Source organism: Cucurbita pepo, chromosome LG09, assembly GCF_002806865.2.
Source record: "Cucurbita pepo subsp. pepo cultivar mu-cu-16 chromosome LG09, ASM280686v2, whole genome shotgun sequence".
Lineage (NCBI taxonomy): Eukaryota > Viridiplantae > Streptophyta > Magnoliopsida > Cucurbitales > Cucurbitaceae > Cucurbita > Cucurbita pepo.
Genome location: NC_036646.1, coordinates 7,642,964 through 7,663,256, shown reverse-complemented (window position 1 = coordinate 7,663,256; position 20,293 = coordinate 7,642,964). Strand labels below are relative to the sequence as shown.

General features: G+C 39.4%; 4 protein-coding genes across 5 annotated transcripts; 2 read left to right on the top strand and 2 right to left on the bottom strand.

Annotated features, from left to right (window-relative positions):
- Nucleotides 1-2,087: 2,087 nt before the first annotated feature.
- Nucleotides 2,088-2,757, bottom strand: LOC111802705 (dormancy-associated protein 1-like). The gene is made up of 3 exons (XM_023687169.1): nucleotides 2,660-2,757; nucleotides 2,372-2,573; nucleotides 2,088-2,285 (listed from the first exon to the last, which is right to left on the bottom strand). The coding sequence occupies exons 1-3, from the start codon at nucleotides 2,748-2,750 to the stop codon at nucleotides 2,249-2,251; spliced, it is 330 nt and encodes a 109-aa protein (XP_023542937.1). The 5' UTR covers nucleotides 2,751-2,757; the 3' UTR covers nucleotides 2,088-2,248.
- Nucleotides 2,758-6,862: 4,105 nt separating this feature from the next.
- Nucleotides 6,863-11,439, top strand: LOC111802309 (receptor-like protein kinase At5g59670). Its single transcript, XM_023686619.1, has 9 exons — nucleotides 6,863-7,110; nucleotides 7,418-8,479; nucleotides 8,559-8,706; nucleotides 8,842-8,913; nucleotides 9,032-9,103; nucleotides 10,052-10,123; nucleotides 10,206-10,283; nucleotides 10,396-10,541; nucleotides 10,863-11,439. The coding sequence occupies exons 1-9, from the start codon at nucleotides 7,041-7,043 to the stop codon at nucleotides 10,976-10,978; spliced, it is 1,836 nt and encodes a 611-aa protein (XP_023542387.1). The 5' UTR covers nucleotides 6,863-7,040; the 3' UTR covers nucleotides 10,979-11,439.
- A 1,057-nt stretch (nucleotides 11,440-12,496) lies between these two features.
- On the top strand, nucleotides 12,497-13,619 carry LOC111802322 (ethylene-responsive transcription factor 12-like). The gene has a single exon (XM_023686642.1). The coding sequence runs from the start codon at nucleotides 12,880-12,882 to the stop codon at nucleotides 13,360-13,362; it is 483 nt and encodes a 160-aa protein (XP_023542410.1). The 5' UTR covers nucleotides 12,497-12,879; the 3' UTR covers nucleotides 13,363-13,619.
- A 2,779-nt stretch (nucleotides 13,620-16,398) lies between these two features.
- On the bottom strand, nucleotides 16,399-19,729 carry LOC111802759 (protein yippee-like At5g53940). Of its 2 annotated transcripts, XM_023687250.1 has the most exons (6): nucleotides 19,479-19,729; nucleotides 19,028-19,071; nucleotides 18,686-18,794; nucleotides 17,100-17,155; nucleotides 16,928-17,005; nucleotides 16,399-16,541 (listed from the first exon to the last, which is right to left on the bottom strand). In XM_023687250.1, coding segments are annotated over exons 1-6 (384 nt in total). In that variant the 5' UTR covers nucleotides 19,575-19,729; the 3' UTR covers nucleotides 16,399-16,540. The 2 variants fall into 2 exon arrangements, with proteins under 2 accessions (XP_023543018.1, XP_023543017.1); XM_023687249.1 differs by lacking the exon at nucleotides 16,399-16,541 and having other exon boundaries at nucleotides 16,644-17,005.
- Nucleotides 19,730-20,293: the final 564 nt, after the last annotated feature.

Below are 20,293 nucleotides of genomic sequence, written 5' to 3'. Positions count from 1 at the left end.
CTAAGATGATAGCAGTTCTTCGCGTTGGCATCTAAGATGATAGCAGTTCTTCGCGTTGGCATCTAAGATGATAGCAGTTCTTCGCGTTGGCATCTAAGATGATAGCAGTTCTTCGCGTTGGCATCTAAGATGATAGCAGTTCTTCGCGTTGGCATCTAAGATGATAGCAGTTCTTCGCGTTGGCATCTAAGATGATAGCAGTTCTTCGCGTTGGCATCTAAGATGATAGCAGTTCTTCGCGTTGGCATCTAAGATGATAGCAGTTCTTCGCGTTGGCATCTAAGATGATAGCAGTTCTTCGCGTTGGCATCTAAGATGATAGCAGTTCTTCGCGTTGGCATCTAAGATGATAGCAGTTCTTCGCGTTGGCATCTAAGATGATAGCAGTTCTTCGCGTTGGCATCTAAGATGATAGCAGTTCTTCGCGTTGGCATCTAAGATGATAGCAGTTCTTCGTGTTCATGAGGCATGATAGCAATTCAAAATACCAATTCCCATGTCTATTAGGTTGCCCTGGAATATTTGAAGTAGTGTGCAATCATGAAGGCATGTAATAGCAAACGTGTCATTTCTTAATTATGCTAATATGGTCATTAAGCAAAGGATACCAACCAGAAATAATTAAATAGCTCACCGCTAGCAGATATTGTACTCTTTGGGTAACCAGGCTTCCCCTCAAGATTTCCACATCGATGCTTCGTTCTCTTTTCCAATTGATGTGGAATCTCCTCTTAAACCATTTGTAACACTTTTCCCTCTCTAATTGAGGTGGGATCTCACAATCCACCCCCCTTGGGGGAGGCCCAGCGTCTTCGCTGGCACACTACCCAATGTCTAACTCTAATACTATTTGTAACACATTCTTCTCTCTAATTGATGTAGGATCTCCACTCCCCTTGAGGCCCAACGTCCTTATAAGAATACCATTTGTAATAGAACAAAACATTTTTTATAAGAATAATGTTTACATACCGCCCGGTGTCTAGCTTTGTTACCATTTGTAACCGCTTAAACTCACCGCGATTGGAGAGGGGAATGAAACATTCCTTATAAGGGCGTAAAATCCTCTCCCTAGTAGAAGGGTAACGTTACAAGAGTGAGGTTTGCACACCGCCCAATGCAGCACTCTGTTACCATTTATAACAGCAACAAACCAAGCTCAAGCCCACCGCTATTGGGAGAGGTTTCAGTAGGGTGGTAAAAGCAATATTGAAGCAATGCTTGCAACATACGAGGAATCAAAGAGCATTACAAAAAAAGCCAACAGGACACCACTTTTCAAGGATATCCAGGTAGACGTAGTTGGACGATGAAGATGACAAGCATTCAATTCACAACATCTATTTCAAGCATGATATATGGTAATTATTGCTCCACAAAACATTAATACTCAGCAGCTATAACTATTGTTCATTTCAGTCCGTAGGATTAACCTTCAACTCGAAGTAATTGAGGTTACCTTCAAAAGGGTGGCCGGGTCTCCATGGGTCTTCGATGGAGACACTTTCACATTTTCTTAACCAGAAATGGCAAATGGCTCTGAAGAGGAAAGGTTCTTTTTTTTAGAGTACCCTTCATAAAAGATCCAGTGGAGACAGGGTGGACTCGGTAGCTCAGAGGATTAGAGCATGTGATTACGAACCACGGTGTTAGGGGTTCGAATCCCTCACTAACTAACTAATGGTATAGCTTCCTTACACCAAAGGATGCAGAATCGGGAGTTTTATAAATCAGATACACGTAAAATTGATCATCATTAAAACCATCATACTTACCATAAAATTGATCATCATTAAAACCATCATACTTACCAACTATCTATGAACGGATCGACGAGAGTTATAAACTAAATAAACCAAATAAATGTCACTACATGCATAAGAGTTGCATGAGGCAGAAAGAGCTTGACTTGCCTCCAAGACCCATCAGTCCAACAGGGACTAAAATCGGCCTTAGTGATTCGACGGTGCTAAGCGAAAGGGTTGTCGCTCAACGAAAGGGTTGTCGCTCAACGGATAAAAGATTATAAGATTATGTAGTTTGAATGAGCTATGTTATTAATAAAAAAAATACCAAAATTTTGTGATTATGAGGAAATGCCACCATGAATGAGTTAACATGGCAAAGGCAAAACTTGCATAAGGAGAGTTTGGGGCAACTCACTCTCTCACACAGAAAGGGTTGCTACAAATCATAAAACAGAACATAAATTTCAGCCGGAAAGGTAGCGACGACAGTCGCCGGAGCTTCAACGGTGCTGGCTCCTGGTACCTTTACTATAAAGCCTGTAAAAAAAAAAAAATGAACCCCATTTCATTTCGGATAATCGGGGTGAAAAGAACGATGAACATTGATTGATTGATTGATTTACCAGTCATAAACGGTGGGGGAGTTGGGCTGAGGCTTGTCGAACACATCGGAGCCGATGGACTTGGTGGCCAGATTGCTACCTGGGTTGAACACACTCCTCCACACATTGTCCGACGCCCGCGGCGACGCCGGCGACATCGGCGTCTCTGGACTCGCCGGCATCGACAGCGATCTCTGATACTTCCGCCCTTCTCCCTCTGTATCTACACCGCAAAAACAGAGCATCAAAATTGAAATCAAGTAGTCCCCTGTTTTTCCTCTGTTTTTAGTGATAATCAGAAAAAGTTACCGGTGATGCTGGTGGCGATTCTCCTTAGCCTTCCAAGGCCGCGATCGGGCTGAGGGCCAGCCAAGACATCATCCCAAAGCTTCTCGAGCATATTTATCTGTTTTTGTTTTAGAAGATTTTGATTCTTGAAGTGTTTCAGCTTCCCCTGTTTTTGGTTATATTTATATATATATATATATATATCTTCCTTACAGGCAGGCGAGGAGGAAGACTCGGTCTAACAGGCTTTCAGAGATCAATACGAAATGGGCTTTGTCCGATTCTTCGGATTACACTACATTTTCCTAAAATATCTTTAAATATAAAAAAAAATTGTCCAAAATCACGGCTTTTCTTTGGGCTTCTACAAAAGAACTCCTACAACTGGAGATAGTATTACTCACTCCCAATAATCCTTAGCAAGGCCAGCATACTCACTCGCAATCGATATAGGATCTTACGATCCTTAATTTTTCACTCAACGAACCCTCAACTTTCCGCTTCATTTTTCCAATGGTGTTCCAATGATTCCAATGCCATTTTCGCACGATTCTAATACAGTTCATCCACTCCTCATTTGTACAACAACTTCATAGTACTTCTATGCTCCTAAATTCCAAAGATAATGGTTGGAATCTCGAATTTCCATGGACAAATTCTTTTAGTTTCTTTCTCAAATCACTCTCTCAATTGGGTATGTAAACTACAAAATGGAAAGACTGTATACCAGGCGGTGTGTCAGCGAGAACGCTGGGCCTCAAGGGGGTGGATTGTGAAATCCCCCGCTGGGCCTCAAGGAGAGGGGGTGGATTGTGCAATCTCGAGCTGGGCCTCAAAGGGGGGGTGGATTGTGCAATCCCGAGCTGGGCCTCAAAGGGGGGTGGATTGTGCAATCCTGAGCTGGGCCTCAAAGGGGGGTGGATTGTGCAATCCCGAGCTGGGCCTCAAAGGGGGGGGGGATTGTGCAATCCCGAGCTGGGCCTCAAAGGGGGGGTGGATTGTGAAATCCCGAGCTGGGCCTCAAAGGGGGTGGATTGTGAAATCCCGAGCTAGGCCTCAAAGGGGGTGGATTGTGAGATCCCACCTCGATTGGAGAGGGAAACGAAGCATTCTTTATAAGTGTTGATTGTGAGATCTCACCTCGATTGGAGAGGGAAACAAAGCATTCTTTGTAAGTGTTGATTGTGAGATCTCACCTCGATTGGAGAGGGAAACAAAGCATTCTTTGTAAGTGTTGATTGTGAGATCTCACCTCGATTGGAGAGGGAAACAAAGCATTCTTTGTAAGTGTTGATTGTGAGATCTCACCTCGATTGGAGAGGGAAACAAAGCATTCTTTGTAAGTGTTGATTGTGAGATCTCACCTCGATTGGAGAGGGAAACAAAGCATTCTTTGTAAGTGTTGATTGTGAGATCTCACCTCGATTGGAGAGGGAAACAAAGCATTCTTTGTAAGTGTTGATTGTGAGATCTCACCTCGATTGGAGAGGGAAACAAAGCATTCTTTGTAAGTGTTGATTGTGAGATCTCACCTCGATTGGAGAGGGAAACAAAGCATTCTTTGTAAGTGTTGATTGTGAGATCTCACCTCGATCGGAGAGGGAAACAAAGCATTCTTTAAAAGCAGCGAAGCGCAATAGTAAAAGCAGCGATCCATGTAACACGAGTATATACATGTGATTTCTTCCTTAAATAGCTTATATTAATATCATATTATATAGTTTTGAGTGAAGAAAGACGGCATTTGCAGTCCGAGTACAGCATACAGCGACTTCAAATACCAAACCCATCCAATTAGATTAAACCATATTACCCTAAACTCTTTGATATTTCCACCATCAACAATATGATATAAACTAAACATCTATTGCAAATAAGAAGAAACTATTTTTAAGGCTTAGTTTCAGACACTCAGATCTTCAACTCACCCATGGCAGTCCACTCAAAGCCCAACCCCGATACCAGCAGCAGCAGTACCAGCTCCAATTATTCACTCTCCTTTTCCGGGTTCATAACTTCTAAACATCACCAACCCGACAAGATGATCAGAACACCAGACCAAGGCTTCGAGTTCGGTTCGAGTGTAGCTAACCATTATGGTGGCCAGAGCTTCGTTTTGCCTAGGCCGAGGCCAGAACAAGCTCAGGTTGAGAATATTGACTAAAACTATTCTCAAATTCTCTATTTATAATTATTAAATAAAAAATTTTAAAAAATAATAAATGAATATAAGATATTTGTCTTTAATAAAATGTAAATATATTTACTAGGTTTCTTGTAAGCGGCAACCCGAGAGAGATGGACTGATGGTGAGAAACCACAGTATTAGACGAGGTGGGCGAAGGATAAGGGAGGAGGAAGAGGAGTCGACGTGGTCGGGGTGGAGTGTTTTCCGGTCGTTTGTTTCGCCGTGCAGGGAGTGCCGAGCTAGCAAGCCTGCTGTCGTTGAAGCTCGCCCTGTTCAAAGGGCTTGATCTTCATCTTCATCTCATGGTCTTGTTCAAAGGACATCAATTTTTTTTTTTTTTTTACCAAAAATGTGTTTGGCAACGTATTTTGTTTATTAATTGGATGCGAATTTAATTTCGTTTATTTTATTCTTTTTAGAAAATATTTAGGCTAAATTAATAAAAATACTCTTTATACTTTATAATTTATTTTTAAAGTTTTAAATTTTTATAAAAACTCCATGAGAAACCATTAGTATTTATTTCAAAATCACCTTGGAATTTTTAATAATCATTCAAAAATACCTTATTTAAAAAATTTAATTAGTATCTTCAATTTTTTTTTAACTTAAAAAATACCCTTAAAGAAATTTTAAAAGTAGTATTAATACCATTTATGAGAAAAAATTCTTACTGTCAATATATGGACAAATGACATCTCATCAATTTATCTCTAAGTTTTCTAATATTACTTTTGAAAGCTAATGGGTATTTTTGAAACGCAGTATTAAAAGTTTTTTTTTAAAAAAATAAGAATATTAATGAAACTTTTGAAAACTCAAGAATATTTTTAATAACTCTTGAAAGATAAAAAGGGTAATTTTTACACCATTTTGAAAGTTAAATGTTATTTTCGATACAAATTATTAACAGTTTTCATCCAAAATTAACCGTAGGAGAATTTTTTTAACTTATTTTAAAAGTTAAAAATATTAAACTCTAGGATATTATTGAAATTTTTAAAATTTTATATGTATTTTATTATGCGAGTTGAAGAATATTTTTATTAGTATAATCAAATATTCACGGAATATATTCTTTCCTAAAAAAAATAACCTCTAAATTTGGGATGAAGCAAAGTATAGGAATTAAATCTAATGCGGTAATTGGGGGTCAAAAGCTAAAGTCAAACCCAACTAGCATTCTCCACCGTCCGATCAAAGACTGCGACTCAGATCAATTCCAGGGCATTTTGGTCATTTTGTATTTGCCCACCACACTACTAAGTTATCTGCCTCGCCTTCTCCGCGTCTCTTGGCCTTTGGTTTCTTCCAATCGAAGGAATATATCTACGTGGAATTACAAATATCCAGTTTCTGTCCGGGATTCACTCCTCTGCGGCGCTGCACACTGTAGTTCCCATGATCACGCCATCTATTGCACATCACCACCACCGTACGTTACCCATACATTTGAACTCGATCATCTGTTTGGACGGTGAGATGATATATAAAATAATGTTAAAAAACACGTTTGACTTTTCAATTTAGTTTCTATTTGATTTTTAAATTTTAAAATATTACATTTTTACGGTTGAGTTTTGAGTTTAGTTTTCATTTAGTTCCTACTATTTACAGCTAGTGGAGACATTTCTTTCATCCCTAAAAAAAACGTGGGCTGGGTGAAACTCGAGAGAGTTCGAGAATAGGTAACTTCGAATCATTCTCTTTAAGCTCGTCTTCTTCATTAGAAATGATCCGTTTGCCTTAAAATGACCTAACCCAATAAGGAAATATGTGTATAACTACTATAAGCTCGAGAAACAAAGAGAAAAATGTATACGAACGAGATATAACTATATTTCCTAACCTTCTTTCTCAACCTAAGTATAAAAAGTAAAATTTAAAGGTAAATGTGAAAAATAAATAAATAAATAATTAAATGAAAGTCAAAGTCAAAGTCAAAATAAGCATTGGGATAGTGAAGCTGCATGAGCGGTGATAAGGTCGAGCAGCAATTATTAGAGCCTCAGTTCACGGGTCAACCAACACAAATGCATAATCAATTCTCACCTGCAAAGCTAAGCTGCGTACGTCCCAGACACTCTCTCCTCAAAGCTAAGGAAGAACACAAGAACACAAGAACAAGAACAAGAACTGTAGATCGGAATGTGAAGTGAGGATTTCGTTTGGCTGAGTTAATTCGATCATAACTATTCATCGCTGCTACTAAAGATGCTCAGATTTCTACTCGTCTGGCTTCTGATTAACTGCTTCCATGTCTCTCTTTCCTCCGCTCGCCCTCGTAAGCTTCCGCTACTCTTTTTCATTGCTAGTTTCTTGTTTGAATCTGCTTTTTATTGTTTCTGTAGTGAATTAGGATTGAATCACTCTCTTTCTCACTAGTTCTCGTTAGCGTTATGTTAATTCAATTGCTGGAACGATTTGGACTGGATTCATTGGCGGATATTGTACTTAGGTTTTGTTGATTTCCGTGCGGTTTAGTTGAATGTTGATTGAAATAGCGTCTTGAATTTCTTGATTTAGTTACTTTTTGGCCTCTGGTAAGGCGATGTGATGATATGCTCATTGTTTGATTGATATTATTGAAGAACCATTTGCTATGCGCATAAGTTGTGGAGCTCGCAATGACGTTCACACATCTCCAACGAATACGCGATGGCACAAGGACTTTGCATATACAGGAGGGATACCGGCGAATGCCACGCTTCCGAGTTACATTTCTCCTCCGCTGAAAACCCTACGCTATTTCCCGATGTATACGGGTCCGGAAAATTGCTACATCATCAACAGAGTGCCGAAAGGACACTACTCTGTGAGGATCTTCTTTGGGCTTGTTAACCAAACTAATTTTGACCATGACACTGAACCTCTATTCGACGTCTCTGTTGAAGGCACACAAATCTGTTCTCTTAAATCAGGGTGGACTAACCTTGATGAACAAACATTTGCTGAAGCCCTTGTGTTTTTAATGGATGGCTCTGCCTCTCTCTGCTTCCATAGCACAGGTCATGGAGATCCTGCTATCCTTGCAATTGAAATCCTTCAAATTGATGAGAAAGCGTATTATTTCGGTCCTGATTGGGGTCAAGGAGTGATCCTTCGGACGGCGAGAAGAGTTAGCTGTGGTGCTGGGAAGCCCAAGTTTGATGCAGATTTTAATGGGAACAACTGGGGTGGGGATAGATTTTGGAGTCCCATTAAAACTTTTGGTCAGCAGTCTGATCATATCATCTCTGTTGAAACCAGCATAAACCAGGCTTCGATTTTGCCTAACTTTTATCCAGAAGCTCTATATCGGTCTGCGCTTGTAAGCACTGATAGTCAACCTGATTTGACATATTTAATGGATGTGGACCCCAATAGAAACTACTCAATATGGTTTCACTTTGCTGAGATTGATGCTTCAATCAAAAATGTTGGACAAAGAATTTTTAACATCTTGATAAATGGCAACGTTGAATTCGAAGATGTGGATGTTTTGAAACTTAGTGGTGGTCACTATACTGCTCTTGTGCTTAACACTACTGTTGCTGTCAATGGGAGGACTTTGACAATCACCTTTCAGCCTAGAGAAGGTAGTCATGCCATAATCAATGCCATTGAGGTGTTTGAAATTGTTTCAGCTGAAGTAAAAACATCCCCAGATGAAGGTAGGCGTAGATCATACTGTATTTCAGTCTTTAAATTCTGGAGACGTATTTCTGACTGATTTTTGTCACATTATTGTAGTTAGAGCTTTGCGGAGCTTGAAGAAGGCATTAGCACTTCCTGTTCGTTTCGGGTGGAATGGTGATCCATGTGTTCCTCAACAACATCCTTGGAGTGGAGCAGACTGCCAATATGATAGAGCTGGAAACAAATGGGTCATCGATGGACTGTACTTTCCTTATCTTCTTCTTCCTTCTTAAGAATATGAAAACTTTATAGTTATCTGAGATGATATCATGCAATCTTATGGCATTGTGTTCAATCAATTTGTTTACAAGCATTAACTTCTACTTTGCATGGCCAGGGGTCTGGACAACCAAGGTCTGATGGGATTCTTGCCAAATGAAACATCTCACCTGCGTCATCTACAGAGCATGTAAGTTATTGTTTGAAGCACTTTCACCTTTGGAGTAAATAGTGAGAAAATTTTGTATTGGTTTTTTGATTGATTTTGATTGCTTCATACACTAATCCATTCATATATGTTTTTCCAGAAATTTAAGTGGAAACAGCATTCACGGGCCCATTCCAGCCTCACTCGGATCAATAACCAAGTTAGAAGTTTTGTGAGTGTTGCCTATAAACTTCTCTTGAATTTTTTTTTTTTTTTTTTTAGATTTCCAACTTTTGTAGTCTAATCTACATTCTTGATACGTTTTTCAAAGAAATGTCATTAAATTGAACTAGTGCAATTTTAGAATTACAGCTTGGTATGATGACTTAGATGATTAGCTAGAATCCATGACATTTGAGTTCCTTAAGTCACATAATGTGAGTTTTTATCTCAAACTGTGAGATCCCACGTCGGTTGAGGAGGAGAACAAAATATTCTTTATAAGGGTGTGGAAACCTCTCTCTAGTAGATGCGTTTTAAAAACCTTGAGGGGAAGCCTAGAAAGGAAAGCCCAAAGAGGACACTATTTGCTAGCGGTGGACTTGGGCCGTTACAAATGGTATCAGAGTCAGACACCTGGTGATGTGCCAGCGAGGAGGTTGAGCCCCGAAGGGGGTGGACATGAGGCGGTGTGCCAGCAAGGACGCTGGGCCCCAAAGGGGGTGGATTGAGGGGGTTCCACATTGATTGGAGAAAGGAACGAGTGCCAACAAGGACGCTAGACTCTAAAGGGGGATGGATTGTGAGATCCCACATCGGTTGGGGAGGAGCATGAAACACTCTTTATAAAGGTGTGGAAACCTCTCCCTAACAGACGTGTTTTAAAAACCTTGAAGGAAAGCCCGAAAGAAAAAACTCAAAAAAGATAATATCTGCTAGCCGTGGGCTTAGGCTCTAACTGTGTTTTAGAGAGAGTGGGCGACTGCATGTATCAAGTTGTGTGAGAAATACTGAGAACAATATCACAACACGAGATCTAATGGTTGGTTTGGAGCCACACCTCATCAAGTGCAACAGTTACAATAGATTTGGATGGTTGTTTCATTTTATATTTGGATTGATGTCTCTTAATCTACACAACTTCGGTAGTGCAATGCTTGAAATATGTTTCCTCTAATAGGGATCTCTCCTACAATTTCTTCAATGGATCAATTCCTGAAAGTCTTGGACAGTTGACATCACTACGAACACTGTAAGATTCTTCTGACTATCTCCAAAACAATTAAACTTAATGATCATCAAATCAAGACTTTGTCTTATCCCTTGATTCACAGGAATCTCAATGGGAATTCTTTGTCCGGAAGAGTGCCTGCTGCTTTAGGTGCAAGGCTATTGCACAGGGCTAGCTTCAAGTAAGTACTTACTTTATTATTGATTACATATGGCAGATGAACATAGTGGTTCATATACTTTTTTTTTTTTTTTTTTTTTTTTTTTTTTTTTTTTTTTTTTTTTTTTTTTTTTTTTTTNACCTGCATGTGAGCCACACCTTTCTCCTGGTGCTAAAATTGGGATTGCATTTGGAACTTTAATCATTTTCTTGCTCATAATTACTTTTGCGGTTTGTTGCTGGAAAAGGCGGCAGAATATCCTCCGAGCGCAGAATGCTGGTAAGAGCACTGTTGATGAACTTGTAGTTCTAAAAGTAACACCACGGCTTTACATATCTTCCTTTTAAGAGATAGGGATAATGTGAGATCCCACGTCAGTTGGGGATGGGGAGGAGAACAAAACATTCTTTGTAAGAATGTGGAAACCTCTCCCTAGCAAACGCGTTTTAAAAACCTTGAGGGGAAGCCCGAAACGGAAAGCCCAAAGAGGACAATATCTGCTAACGATAAGCTTGAGCTAGCTAACCTCTTGGTATGCATAGGTTGTCTCTGTTAATATGGCTCCCGGATCCCTAATACATTAATGGATGTCTGTTGCAGCAAGAGATGCTCCATATGCAAAAGCTAGGATTCCTTCATCCCGTGATATCCAGATGTCAAAACACAATCAAGGCCATACAAGGACTCCCACTGAAAACGGACGCTTGATTCCATGATTAAACAATCAAAACTGTATCATTGAGCTAGCTCCTTGGTATGGCTGCTTCAAATTTGATCGAAGATCGAGTAATGGATCCAAGTGCTTCGACAACGGTACAGATCGTTGCACCGTTCGTGAGAAAAGCCAATTCTTGTACATTGGTACCATTCTATACTCCTTATTACTTGAACCAGGAGATGGGAAGAATTTTGCAGAACAATAGAGAAGTGGTAGCATACAGAAATGATGAATATAGTTATTAAAGGTTTCTGTAGGATTCAGTGGCGGACTACTCTCAGACCCACCACCAAAGGTTGAGGTAGAGAACCCATTTTCTTTATATTCCCGTCCCTAATTGTAACTTCATCCCATTTTTTTGCATTTTACATGCTGAATCTATACAATTGCATACCTTTCTGGCTTATATGAATACAAGAATGTGTATCTAAATCATTACATTAGAAAGGTTTCTGGTTATCTTTGTTTGACTGGTAGCTTCTATAACTACTAAAGCAGGTAAATGGAAGGGTGGGAAGGCACATGGAGTGGACAAAACATTTTACCATTTAACCTCCATGTAAGTTCATTTCATTTACTGAACAACAAAGGCCTTAAAAAGGGCATCCAGACGTCAGTAAGTGCTGAGATGGCCTTACTTCCTTGTCTTGAAAGACATAAAAGCTACCAAAAAAAAACAGTACAGTGAACCCCCATGGGGAGTAACTACATTATTAAAAAAGTTTCGTATTATGGAGATAGTGTTTCTTACTTATAAATCTATGAGAGCCTTTCTTGAGGTCTTGGAGCTCTCAACCAACCTCCACTTAATCGAGGCATAACTCTTTTTTGGAGCCTTCAAACAATATACACCTCACACTTGAAAATTCTATTGGCAAGATTGTGATATCACAGTAGTAACCACAACCTCCGATAATAGTATTGATATTTGTTAGTAGTAACCACAACCTCCTATAATAGTACTGATATTTGTTAGGTTATGGAGGCTGAGACTGCTTATATTTGTTAGTAGTAAACACAACCTCCTATAATTGGTATTAATATTTGTTAGGTTATAGAGCCTACTACTTATTTATAGCTTAGTTAGAGGTTATATAGTAAAGTTATATTTGGTAAATGACAGATAAATTAAATTGTGTAAATATGTATGTATAGTAAAAAGCTATATATATATATATATGATAGATAGTTATATCTGGTAAAACTATATATAGTAAGCTAAACTATATATATATATATATATCCCAACTTTGAAGATGTACTCTCGTCTTTTTTGTATTTTTTTACTGTATATACCTGAAGTCATCAAATACAAAACCTTTAGCTAGAGTTCTCACGGCATTTTCTACCTAAAGTCGTCAATACAGAACTTTTAGCTAGAATTATCCTTACATTTTCTCTATCCCGTTTTTTTTTGTTCCTCTAGATCGAGTGTATGCGCTGTTGTGCGATCCTAATAATATTATCCACTTTGAGCATAAACTCTCGTGATGGGAGAGCGAGATAAATAAATATAAATAGGGGTAAAAATGTAAAAAAGAAAGAAAGAAGGCCCAGTCCGGCCCAATTAGAAGGTGTCCCCTACGACTGAGACACCAGTTTAAAAAGGGTCCACGTGTGGCGATTTGTCTGACAGTTCAGACCCCCAGTTTCCCACATAGTTTGTCAGGCGCCGCTCAGCCCCCCATTCGTAGGGCTTACGTCATCCTCCTTCACGTCTAATCACCCGGCGGCTCCCCTCCTTATCAAATCTCTCTCATCCGACGGCTCACATTTCACACGCTTCTAATTCCCAATATTTCTGCGTATTTATCCCGTCGTCTACCCGCCGATCACGGGTGACTTCCTGCCTCCTTCTTTTTGCCCTCTAAATTCCGGCTCGTCGATTCCTCCTCCGCCATGGCTTCCGCTCGCGACGGCCACTACAGAGGCGTCCGGAAGCGCCCATGGGGTCGCTACGCCGCCGAGATACGCGACCCATGGAAAAAGACCCGTGTCTGGTTGGGTACTTTCGACACCCCTGAAGAAGCCGCCCTTGCTTACGACGGCGCTGCTCGCTCCCTCCGTGGTTCCAAGGCTAAAACTAACTTTCCTCTGCCTCTCTCCGCCGCCGGCCTCTGTTTCGACCTCAACGTTTCTCGACCCACTGCTTCACCCTCCTCCACCTCCTCCTCCTCCTCCTCCTCTGCTCGTCTTCTCCTCGGCGATTTCCTCCGCCATAACGCTCCTCGCCACGAGATGTGTAATGTGGATGTCGAGGTGTCTCCGGTGCTTGTCGATTCCAGTGCTCCGACGCCGCCGCCCAATACGGCGTCGTTTATTGGGCATGTGCGGCGTGTTCTACCCTTTGATCTCAATGAACCTCCGCCGGTGTGGCTGTGATTCATTGAACGGAATATCTTCCACGGCGTCCACCGGCGTCTTTTACGGACTTCTCGCTGTTCTTTTTCACCGGTCCTCTGTATCCATTTTCACCCCTACATTTCAAGAAAAAAAAAACCCCATTAAACCAAAAACTAAGATTTGTAAATACAAGTTCTAGGTGGACATTGATTCATTGTCTCCATGTAATAGATAAATTAGAAATGTCTATTTAATCTATTAAATCCCCGTATCATAGAGATGCTATGTTGATTGCATTTTTTAGTTTTCTCGTAATTAGAGGATTCTATTGACATGGTTTGGTCAAATATTATGTTTAGAATCACGATCCTCCATAATGATATGATATTGTCCACTTTGAAAATAAGCTTTCATGGCTTTGCTTTGAGCTTCCCCAGAAGGGCATGATGGTGTGTTATTGTCGTCCTGTTTCAGTATAAGCTCTCATGGCTTTGCTTTGTGCTTCCTCAAAAGGGCACAATGGTGTAATATTGTCCCCTTCAAGCATAAGCTCTCATGGTTTTGCTTTGGGTTTCTCGAAAAGCGCACAATGGTGTGATATTGTCTCATTTGATCATAACCTCTCATGGCTTTACTTTGTGCTTATACGGCCTTGCTTTGGGCTTATCCAAAAGGGCTCGTACGGCTTTGCTTTGAGCTTATCCAAAGGGGCTCGTACCAATGGATTTGCTTTGAGCTTATCGAAAGGGGCTCGTCGCAATGGAGATAGTAATCCTCACTAATCATGATCTTCTACTAAATTTAAAACCATGATCTCCTGCTAAATTAATCAATGTAAAATTTACTCTCAATAATCTTCCACATAGAGACAAAAATGGACGGTTTTCTCTAATTCCTTCTTCTTTTATAATAAAATAATATAATAACACTAAATAATATGAAATATCTAATACAATATGAATGTTTTCAGTAGAAATGTTTATTTAATCTGTAGCGATTTCATGGGATTGGTTAGTGTGGATAAGAAATCGAGAGAATTTTCTCTATTAACTAAAAAGAAACACGTTCCTATAAATTCATATAAAAAAAATTATTCCAATTTTATAAAAAATAATTTGTACATTTCTAAAAAATAGAGAATGAACTTATTCTGAATAATCATTTGGTATTTTATTTAATTTACCCTCTCTCCCCCACCACGCGCTCTCCATCGCGCGTGTAACCCACTGCTCTTAATTTAATCAGCTCACTAAATTTTTAATTTTCTCCCATATATTTCTTATTAATTAAGTTGAGGCCAATTAACTAATTCCTTACTTAAATATGTTTTAGTGTATTGTTTTTAATTATTTTCTATATTTAATTCAATATTAATGTGTAATTAAATTTTTTAATAAAAATAAATTATTTATTTATCAAAATGTAATTAAAATTTTCGAATAATGGGCCCACTGGATATGATTAGACAAGAAAATGAGGCAATTCTCATGAAAAAAACGAGACCAAAATGAAAATTCATTAAATATATATTTTTTTAAAAAAATAATAATAATAATAAGTCAACAAAATTTGCAATGGGCAGTTGGACGGCGGCTTTAAACATTTATTATTATTATTTATTTATTTATTTATTTATTTTAAATATGGATAAACGTTGTTCACGTTCATTAAATAATGAACCGGGGGGAGAAGGTGAATAATGAAAGGAGTTGGGGGGAATGTAGAAATAGGAAGAAGTTAGAGGACTGAAATGAAAATTAGAAAAATAAAAAAATGGCGTCATCATAAATACTGCGACCACCGCACCACCTGCACTTTGCCCAGCCGTCATTTCAACCGGGGCCCAGTAGGGGAACAGGTTGGTCCCATGCCTACTCACCACGGAGCCTGTCGGTAGCAGTGAGGTCACGGCGGCGTAAGCGTGGCCAAACAACCAAACACGGCGTCGCCGCCGTAAGTGGCAAGATTTGTTTTTGTTTATGGGACAGTTCCGGCTTAAACTCCGTCGTCTTGTCGCCAATTCCAATTCTATTTCTTTATATTTTATCCTTAAAATATGTTTGTTTTCCATATAATAATAATAGGGTCTGTGTTCCAAGTTTGACTAAACCATAAACTCGATCCATCCTTGCGTAGTGTCACAATCTCACTCAGTGATCAGTGCGTAGTGTCACAATCTCACTCAGTGATCAGTGCGTAGTGTCACAATCTCACTCAGTGCGTAGTGTCACAATCTCACTCTTGCAGCAATGGAATAACGATGGTACGACACTTGTTCTAACCCAACAAACAAGTCAACAGTGAGAATTTCAGACTTCGCAGACAACGTCAAAACATGCTCGAGTCTCGAGTCACATTCGCGAGAAATGTTTTTAGAAAATGTGATCCTGACAGGAAGCAATGTTATAAGCTAAAAATGATTAGACAACAATTTTGCTAGTATATAACCCAGGTAGAAAGAAGTGACAACTAGTCATATCGCCTATAGTATATTTTGGAGTATTTTAGCCATGAGAGGTGTAGATGTGATTTTGGTGACCGATTATACACTCTGTATTGACACAACATGAAATAATAAAAGTCTTATCCAAAATGAAAGCAGGTAAAAAGGGATTTGGAACAAGAGTGTGATCATGGATAACACGTCCTAGACAAGTATGATTGGGACATCCAACATACAGCCATAGACAACACGCCTTGAACAAACATGACCGTAACAGAAAAGGAGAGTCCTCAGTGACTCCTCAAGGCTAGGAGGCTAGGCCATGGTTTTAATGGCTAAAGCCGACCCTTTTATTAAACCATTGACATTCTTGGCTACAAGTTAAAGCCCATGTCATTTCACTTTGAAGTGGTCTAACATAATTAAGAACTTGCTTTTGACACAGTCAAAGTAAACAACATCATTCATTCATTCATATCATAATTCATATTTGATCATTCATTCCCCCTTTTACTGATTCATAACATTTTAAATGAGCCCGCCGCAGTCTCACTTGTCGTGTACGGCGGGGTTAGCCGAGCAGCAGCAGCAACAGCAGCAAGCAATAAGCCTCAATGAGGCCCCTTTGCTGCTTTGCTTTATCCTCTGTTAGTCAATACGGTGGGCCATCTCCTGTCCTTCCAAAAAGCTAATCACGAGCTTCTACTGCACTGCAAACAACTTACTTCCCTGCCTTTTCCTTTTCCAGTGGCTGCTTTGGTTTCCCACTGGTCCTCTAACCACCACATAATCAACAAAGTATTATAACCAAACCCAAATCATTCATTTCTTTTTCCTTTTCTTCCCATCAACTTCACAGAAGACATGAATAAGTTCAGACCGAATTAATACGAGTTCACATAAAACTGTTACGAACGAGATTGTGAAACTCGTTTCTCAGCATAGACGATACCTTTTAATAAACTTGCAATTCAACTTTACAAATATATCAGAACCAGAAGGCTTTTACCATGTAAAAAGAGGTTAAAAGAGGGGAGAATCGAGCATTCAAGACACGACGACTCCACATAAAAAGCTTATGATATCATAGATTATGGTCATACAACACTTTGACATGTATGCTTCAATTTCCTTATTCTGAGAAATATGGCAGAAACTCACTAAGGATTATCCATATCGCTTGAACTAGGATAAGCCTCTCCATTTAAGTCTTCCATCATCTCCTCAACTATTCTCCATCTGTCAAAGGAATGAATAAACCCAGGACTAATACCACATTTATAGCAAACCTTATGTTATTTGGAAAGTTGAAAGAATGAAAATGTCCGACTACCTCTCAAGAACAAACTTCCCTTCCTTGTACTTTTGATATTTGTCGTGTGTAGTTACCTAAGTGCAGCAACATCAGTTAAACAAATCTAAGACTGCAAATCAACAAAATTTAAGAGAAAAACTTTTCATATAAACACACAAACCATCAAATGATTTTAGATACAATACATAAATTACACTATTATCAACTCTAGTTTAATGTAGTTTCAGGATTTCAAGCATATTTTTTATTGTACGTGAGTGTCCAAACTAGCTTGCGCACCTCAGCTATTTTCACAAGATAACCACTTCACCCTACTACATTTAGCTATCTTTCTTATGGTTAAAAGTAAACTCGGTTCTATTCCTATATTGTAATAGCTCGAGCCCACTGCTAGTAGATATTGTCCTTATGGGCTTTCCCTTCCGGGTTTACCCTCAAGGTTTTAAAACGCGTCTACAAGTGAGAGGTTTTCACACACTTATAAGGCATGCTTTGTTCCCTCTCCAAGCAATGTGGGATCTCACAATCCACTCCCCTTAGGGGCCAGTGTCTTTGCTGGCACACCGCTCGGTGTCTGGCTGTGATACCATTTGTAACAGTAAAGTAAACCGCTGGCAGATATTGCGCCATGCCCCCTTGTCTACCTTGCCCTGATCCAGAGATACTATGTTCTCATCCTAGCGTCCCCTGTGAGGGCAATCAACCTTCCTGTGATCACTCTTGTCGTAGTGGAAGCATGCGTCAGTGCCTGTAAAGTGGGGCAAATAGGTCTCTCTGCGCTGGGGGCCTCAATTCCCTAATGTCTCTCTGTTGGAGGTGGCCTATGCGATCGACTTTTACTCCCGTACCGCGATGATCTGTCTGACCACTCATTCCATTCTCTCTTACCCTGGAAATTCCTCTGATCCCCAGATTTTCTAGATGCTTTCTGCCATTGAGCATCCATCATGGTGGCTGCATGGAGAGCTGCTGCAAAAGTGGCAGTTGCAATAGCCCCCACGGTGCTCTATATCTCAAGTCTGAGCCCTAATATGAACTTTTGAACCATCTTCTCCTCTGTGTCCACGTACTCTGGGCAAAAACGTGACAATCATGGAAGAAGACCCATGTCTGGTTGGGTACTTTAAATTCCCACCACAACATGACCCATGTCTGAAGACCCGTGTCATGAAAAATTGTAGGTCACAGGCTAACAACTCAAAACATAACATAACCCACTCGAAACACAAAAACTATTTAAATTCCCACGACAACTAATTGCTGGACCTGTGAGTTACTTTCTTTGCCCCTTCTAACATATGTATGCAATATTGAGGGTCTCATAGAATCCATGTCCACTCTTAATAGATCATTACTACTGATGATACATTTGATAGTTGAGGGCATCAAACGAACGTTTTCTCACCTAAACTAGTTTCAGGAGATTATCTTCATATTATAAGTTCGAAAGTTGAAATATGCAAAGGATAGGTAGCTGATAACAGAACCACACGCTGAAATATAAAAGTTATAACTAGCTCCTTTGACCGTTCAGCCAGTTCATCATGATTCCTATTGAACAGTTTTCAGTTCTATTGCATAGATAGCCAGAGAAGAAAGCTTACATATTTCCATCCAAGAAGTTCTCCGCAACAGCAACAAAAGATATCCTCCACGGTGTGCATACCAGAAAGCATCAACCTCTCCTCCTTGGGTCCAGATGTTACATTCACTCTGGAAAAAGGTAGAAGTATTTCAATTCATGTAAAATCTAGATGCGAGATCAGAAACAGATCAAAATAAGGTCATTTCATCTCAATCTGTAGAACAGAAATGCCAATGAGGAGGAACAAGAAAAAATTGAGGATAACTAACAATTGTACAAGGAAATTTAAAATAACAACAATCTAGACATTTGGATTTGAAGCTCGAAACAAAAAATTTTAAATAACAACAATGCCACTTACACACTGTTGAAAAGGAACGCCCTCCCTTGGCTGCAATTGAAAGTCTGGGACAATAATAGAACAAGAAAAATTCATCAAAATTGAACAATATTAACTTCATGGCCGATCAAACAAAAAAGAGCGAAATACATGCACAATATTATGATAATAATCAACACAATGATTAACCGGTATATAATAACTTCGAAAATAGATATCACTGGAGCAATTAAACCAGCAACCTATTATACAAAAAGAAAGCATAACGATTATACAAGCCAAAACAATCCATCGTCATGCAAAACTATAATTCAAGGACTAAATAAACTCCCGATTTCACTCCAATTTGTTCAGAAATCCAATTCCACAATCTCAACTAGCATAGCAGGGCGAAATTAATCGCTGAGGAATCAGAAACAAGATCGAGGATTCGGAGAGCAAATAAAAGGGATTAGATATAGAGTGAAAGTACCCGAGAGAGGATGTCATCGGCAAGAGCAACGTTGTTATTGCAGTAGCGGCAGCTATAAGACCTGCCTTCCAATTCAACGAGAAAAACCCTACCCATTTAAACCCTAAAATCCCAAATTCAAGACCTAACCTCTCACAATCTCATACTCAATTAGTCCTTCCCCCTTTCATCCACCGAAAATCCAAGTTTCGAACTCCAAAACATCGCCCTGCCTGCTCGGTTTGCCAAATGTCAGTAGCCGTTTCCTTCCAACTACGGGAACCGGTAAATACCGGTTCCTCCTTTCTTCTCCTTCTGTGTCTAATTATGGGCTTGAGCCCAGTAACCTCTCTCAGCCCACTGAAAATCGGCCCAAACTCTTCCTCTTATTTTATTTATTTTTTTTTTCAGAATTTGTGATTAAAATCTTAATTTATGTGTATTTCTTTCAAATTTATTATTTATTATCATCGTAAAATTTAATGGTTCAATCTTGCTCTCGTGTCTTAAACAAATGTGTACAGTTTGCTCACCTATCTCCTGTAGAAAAATTTCATCAATGTTGTCTATGAATCCAAGTCCGATAATGCTTCTTTGTCTAAGGACCACCCCGCTTCCATTGCACCCACTTTAATAGTCAATCATATGATTTCAGCATCCTGAATCAATGATCCAGTCATCCTCGTAGTCAGTATACTTTCTCATCATCTCCATGATCGCTAGCTCATCTTCGAGACATTGTAGTATAAATGTTAGAACTGTTAAAATATTTTAAGCTATATAAAGCCATGTAGTTGTCATTGTCTGATATCACTTGTCACAATCGCACTTTTGAT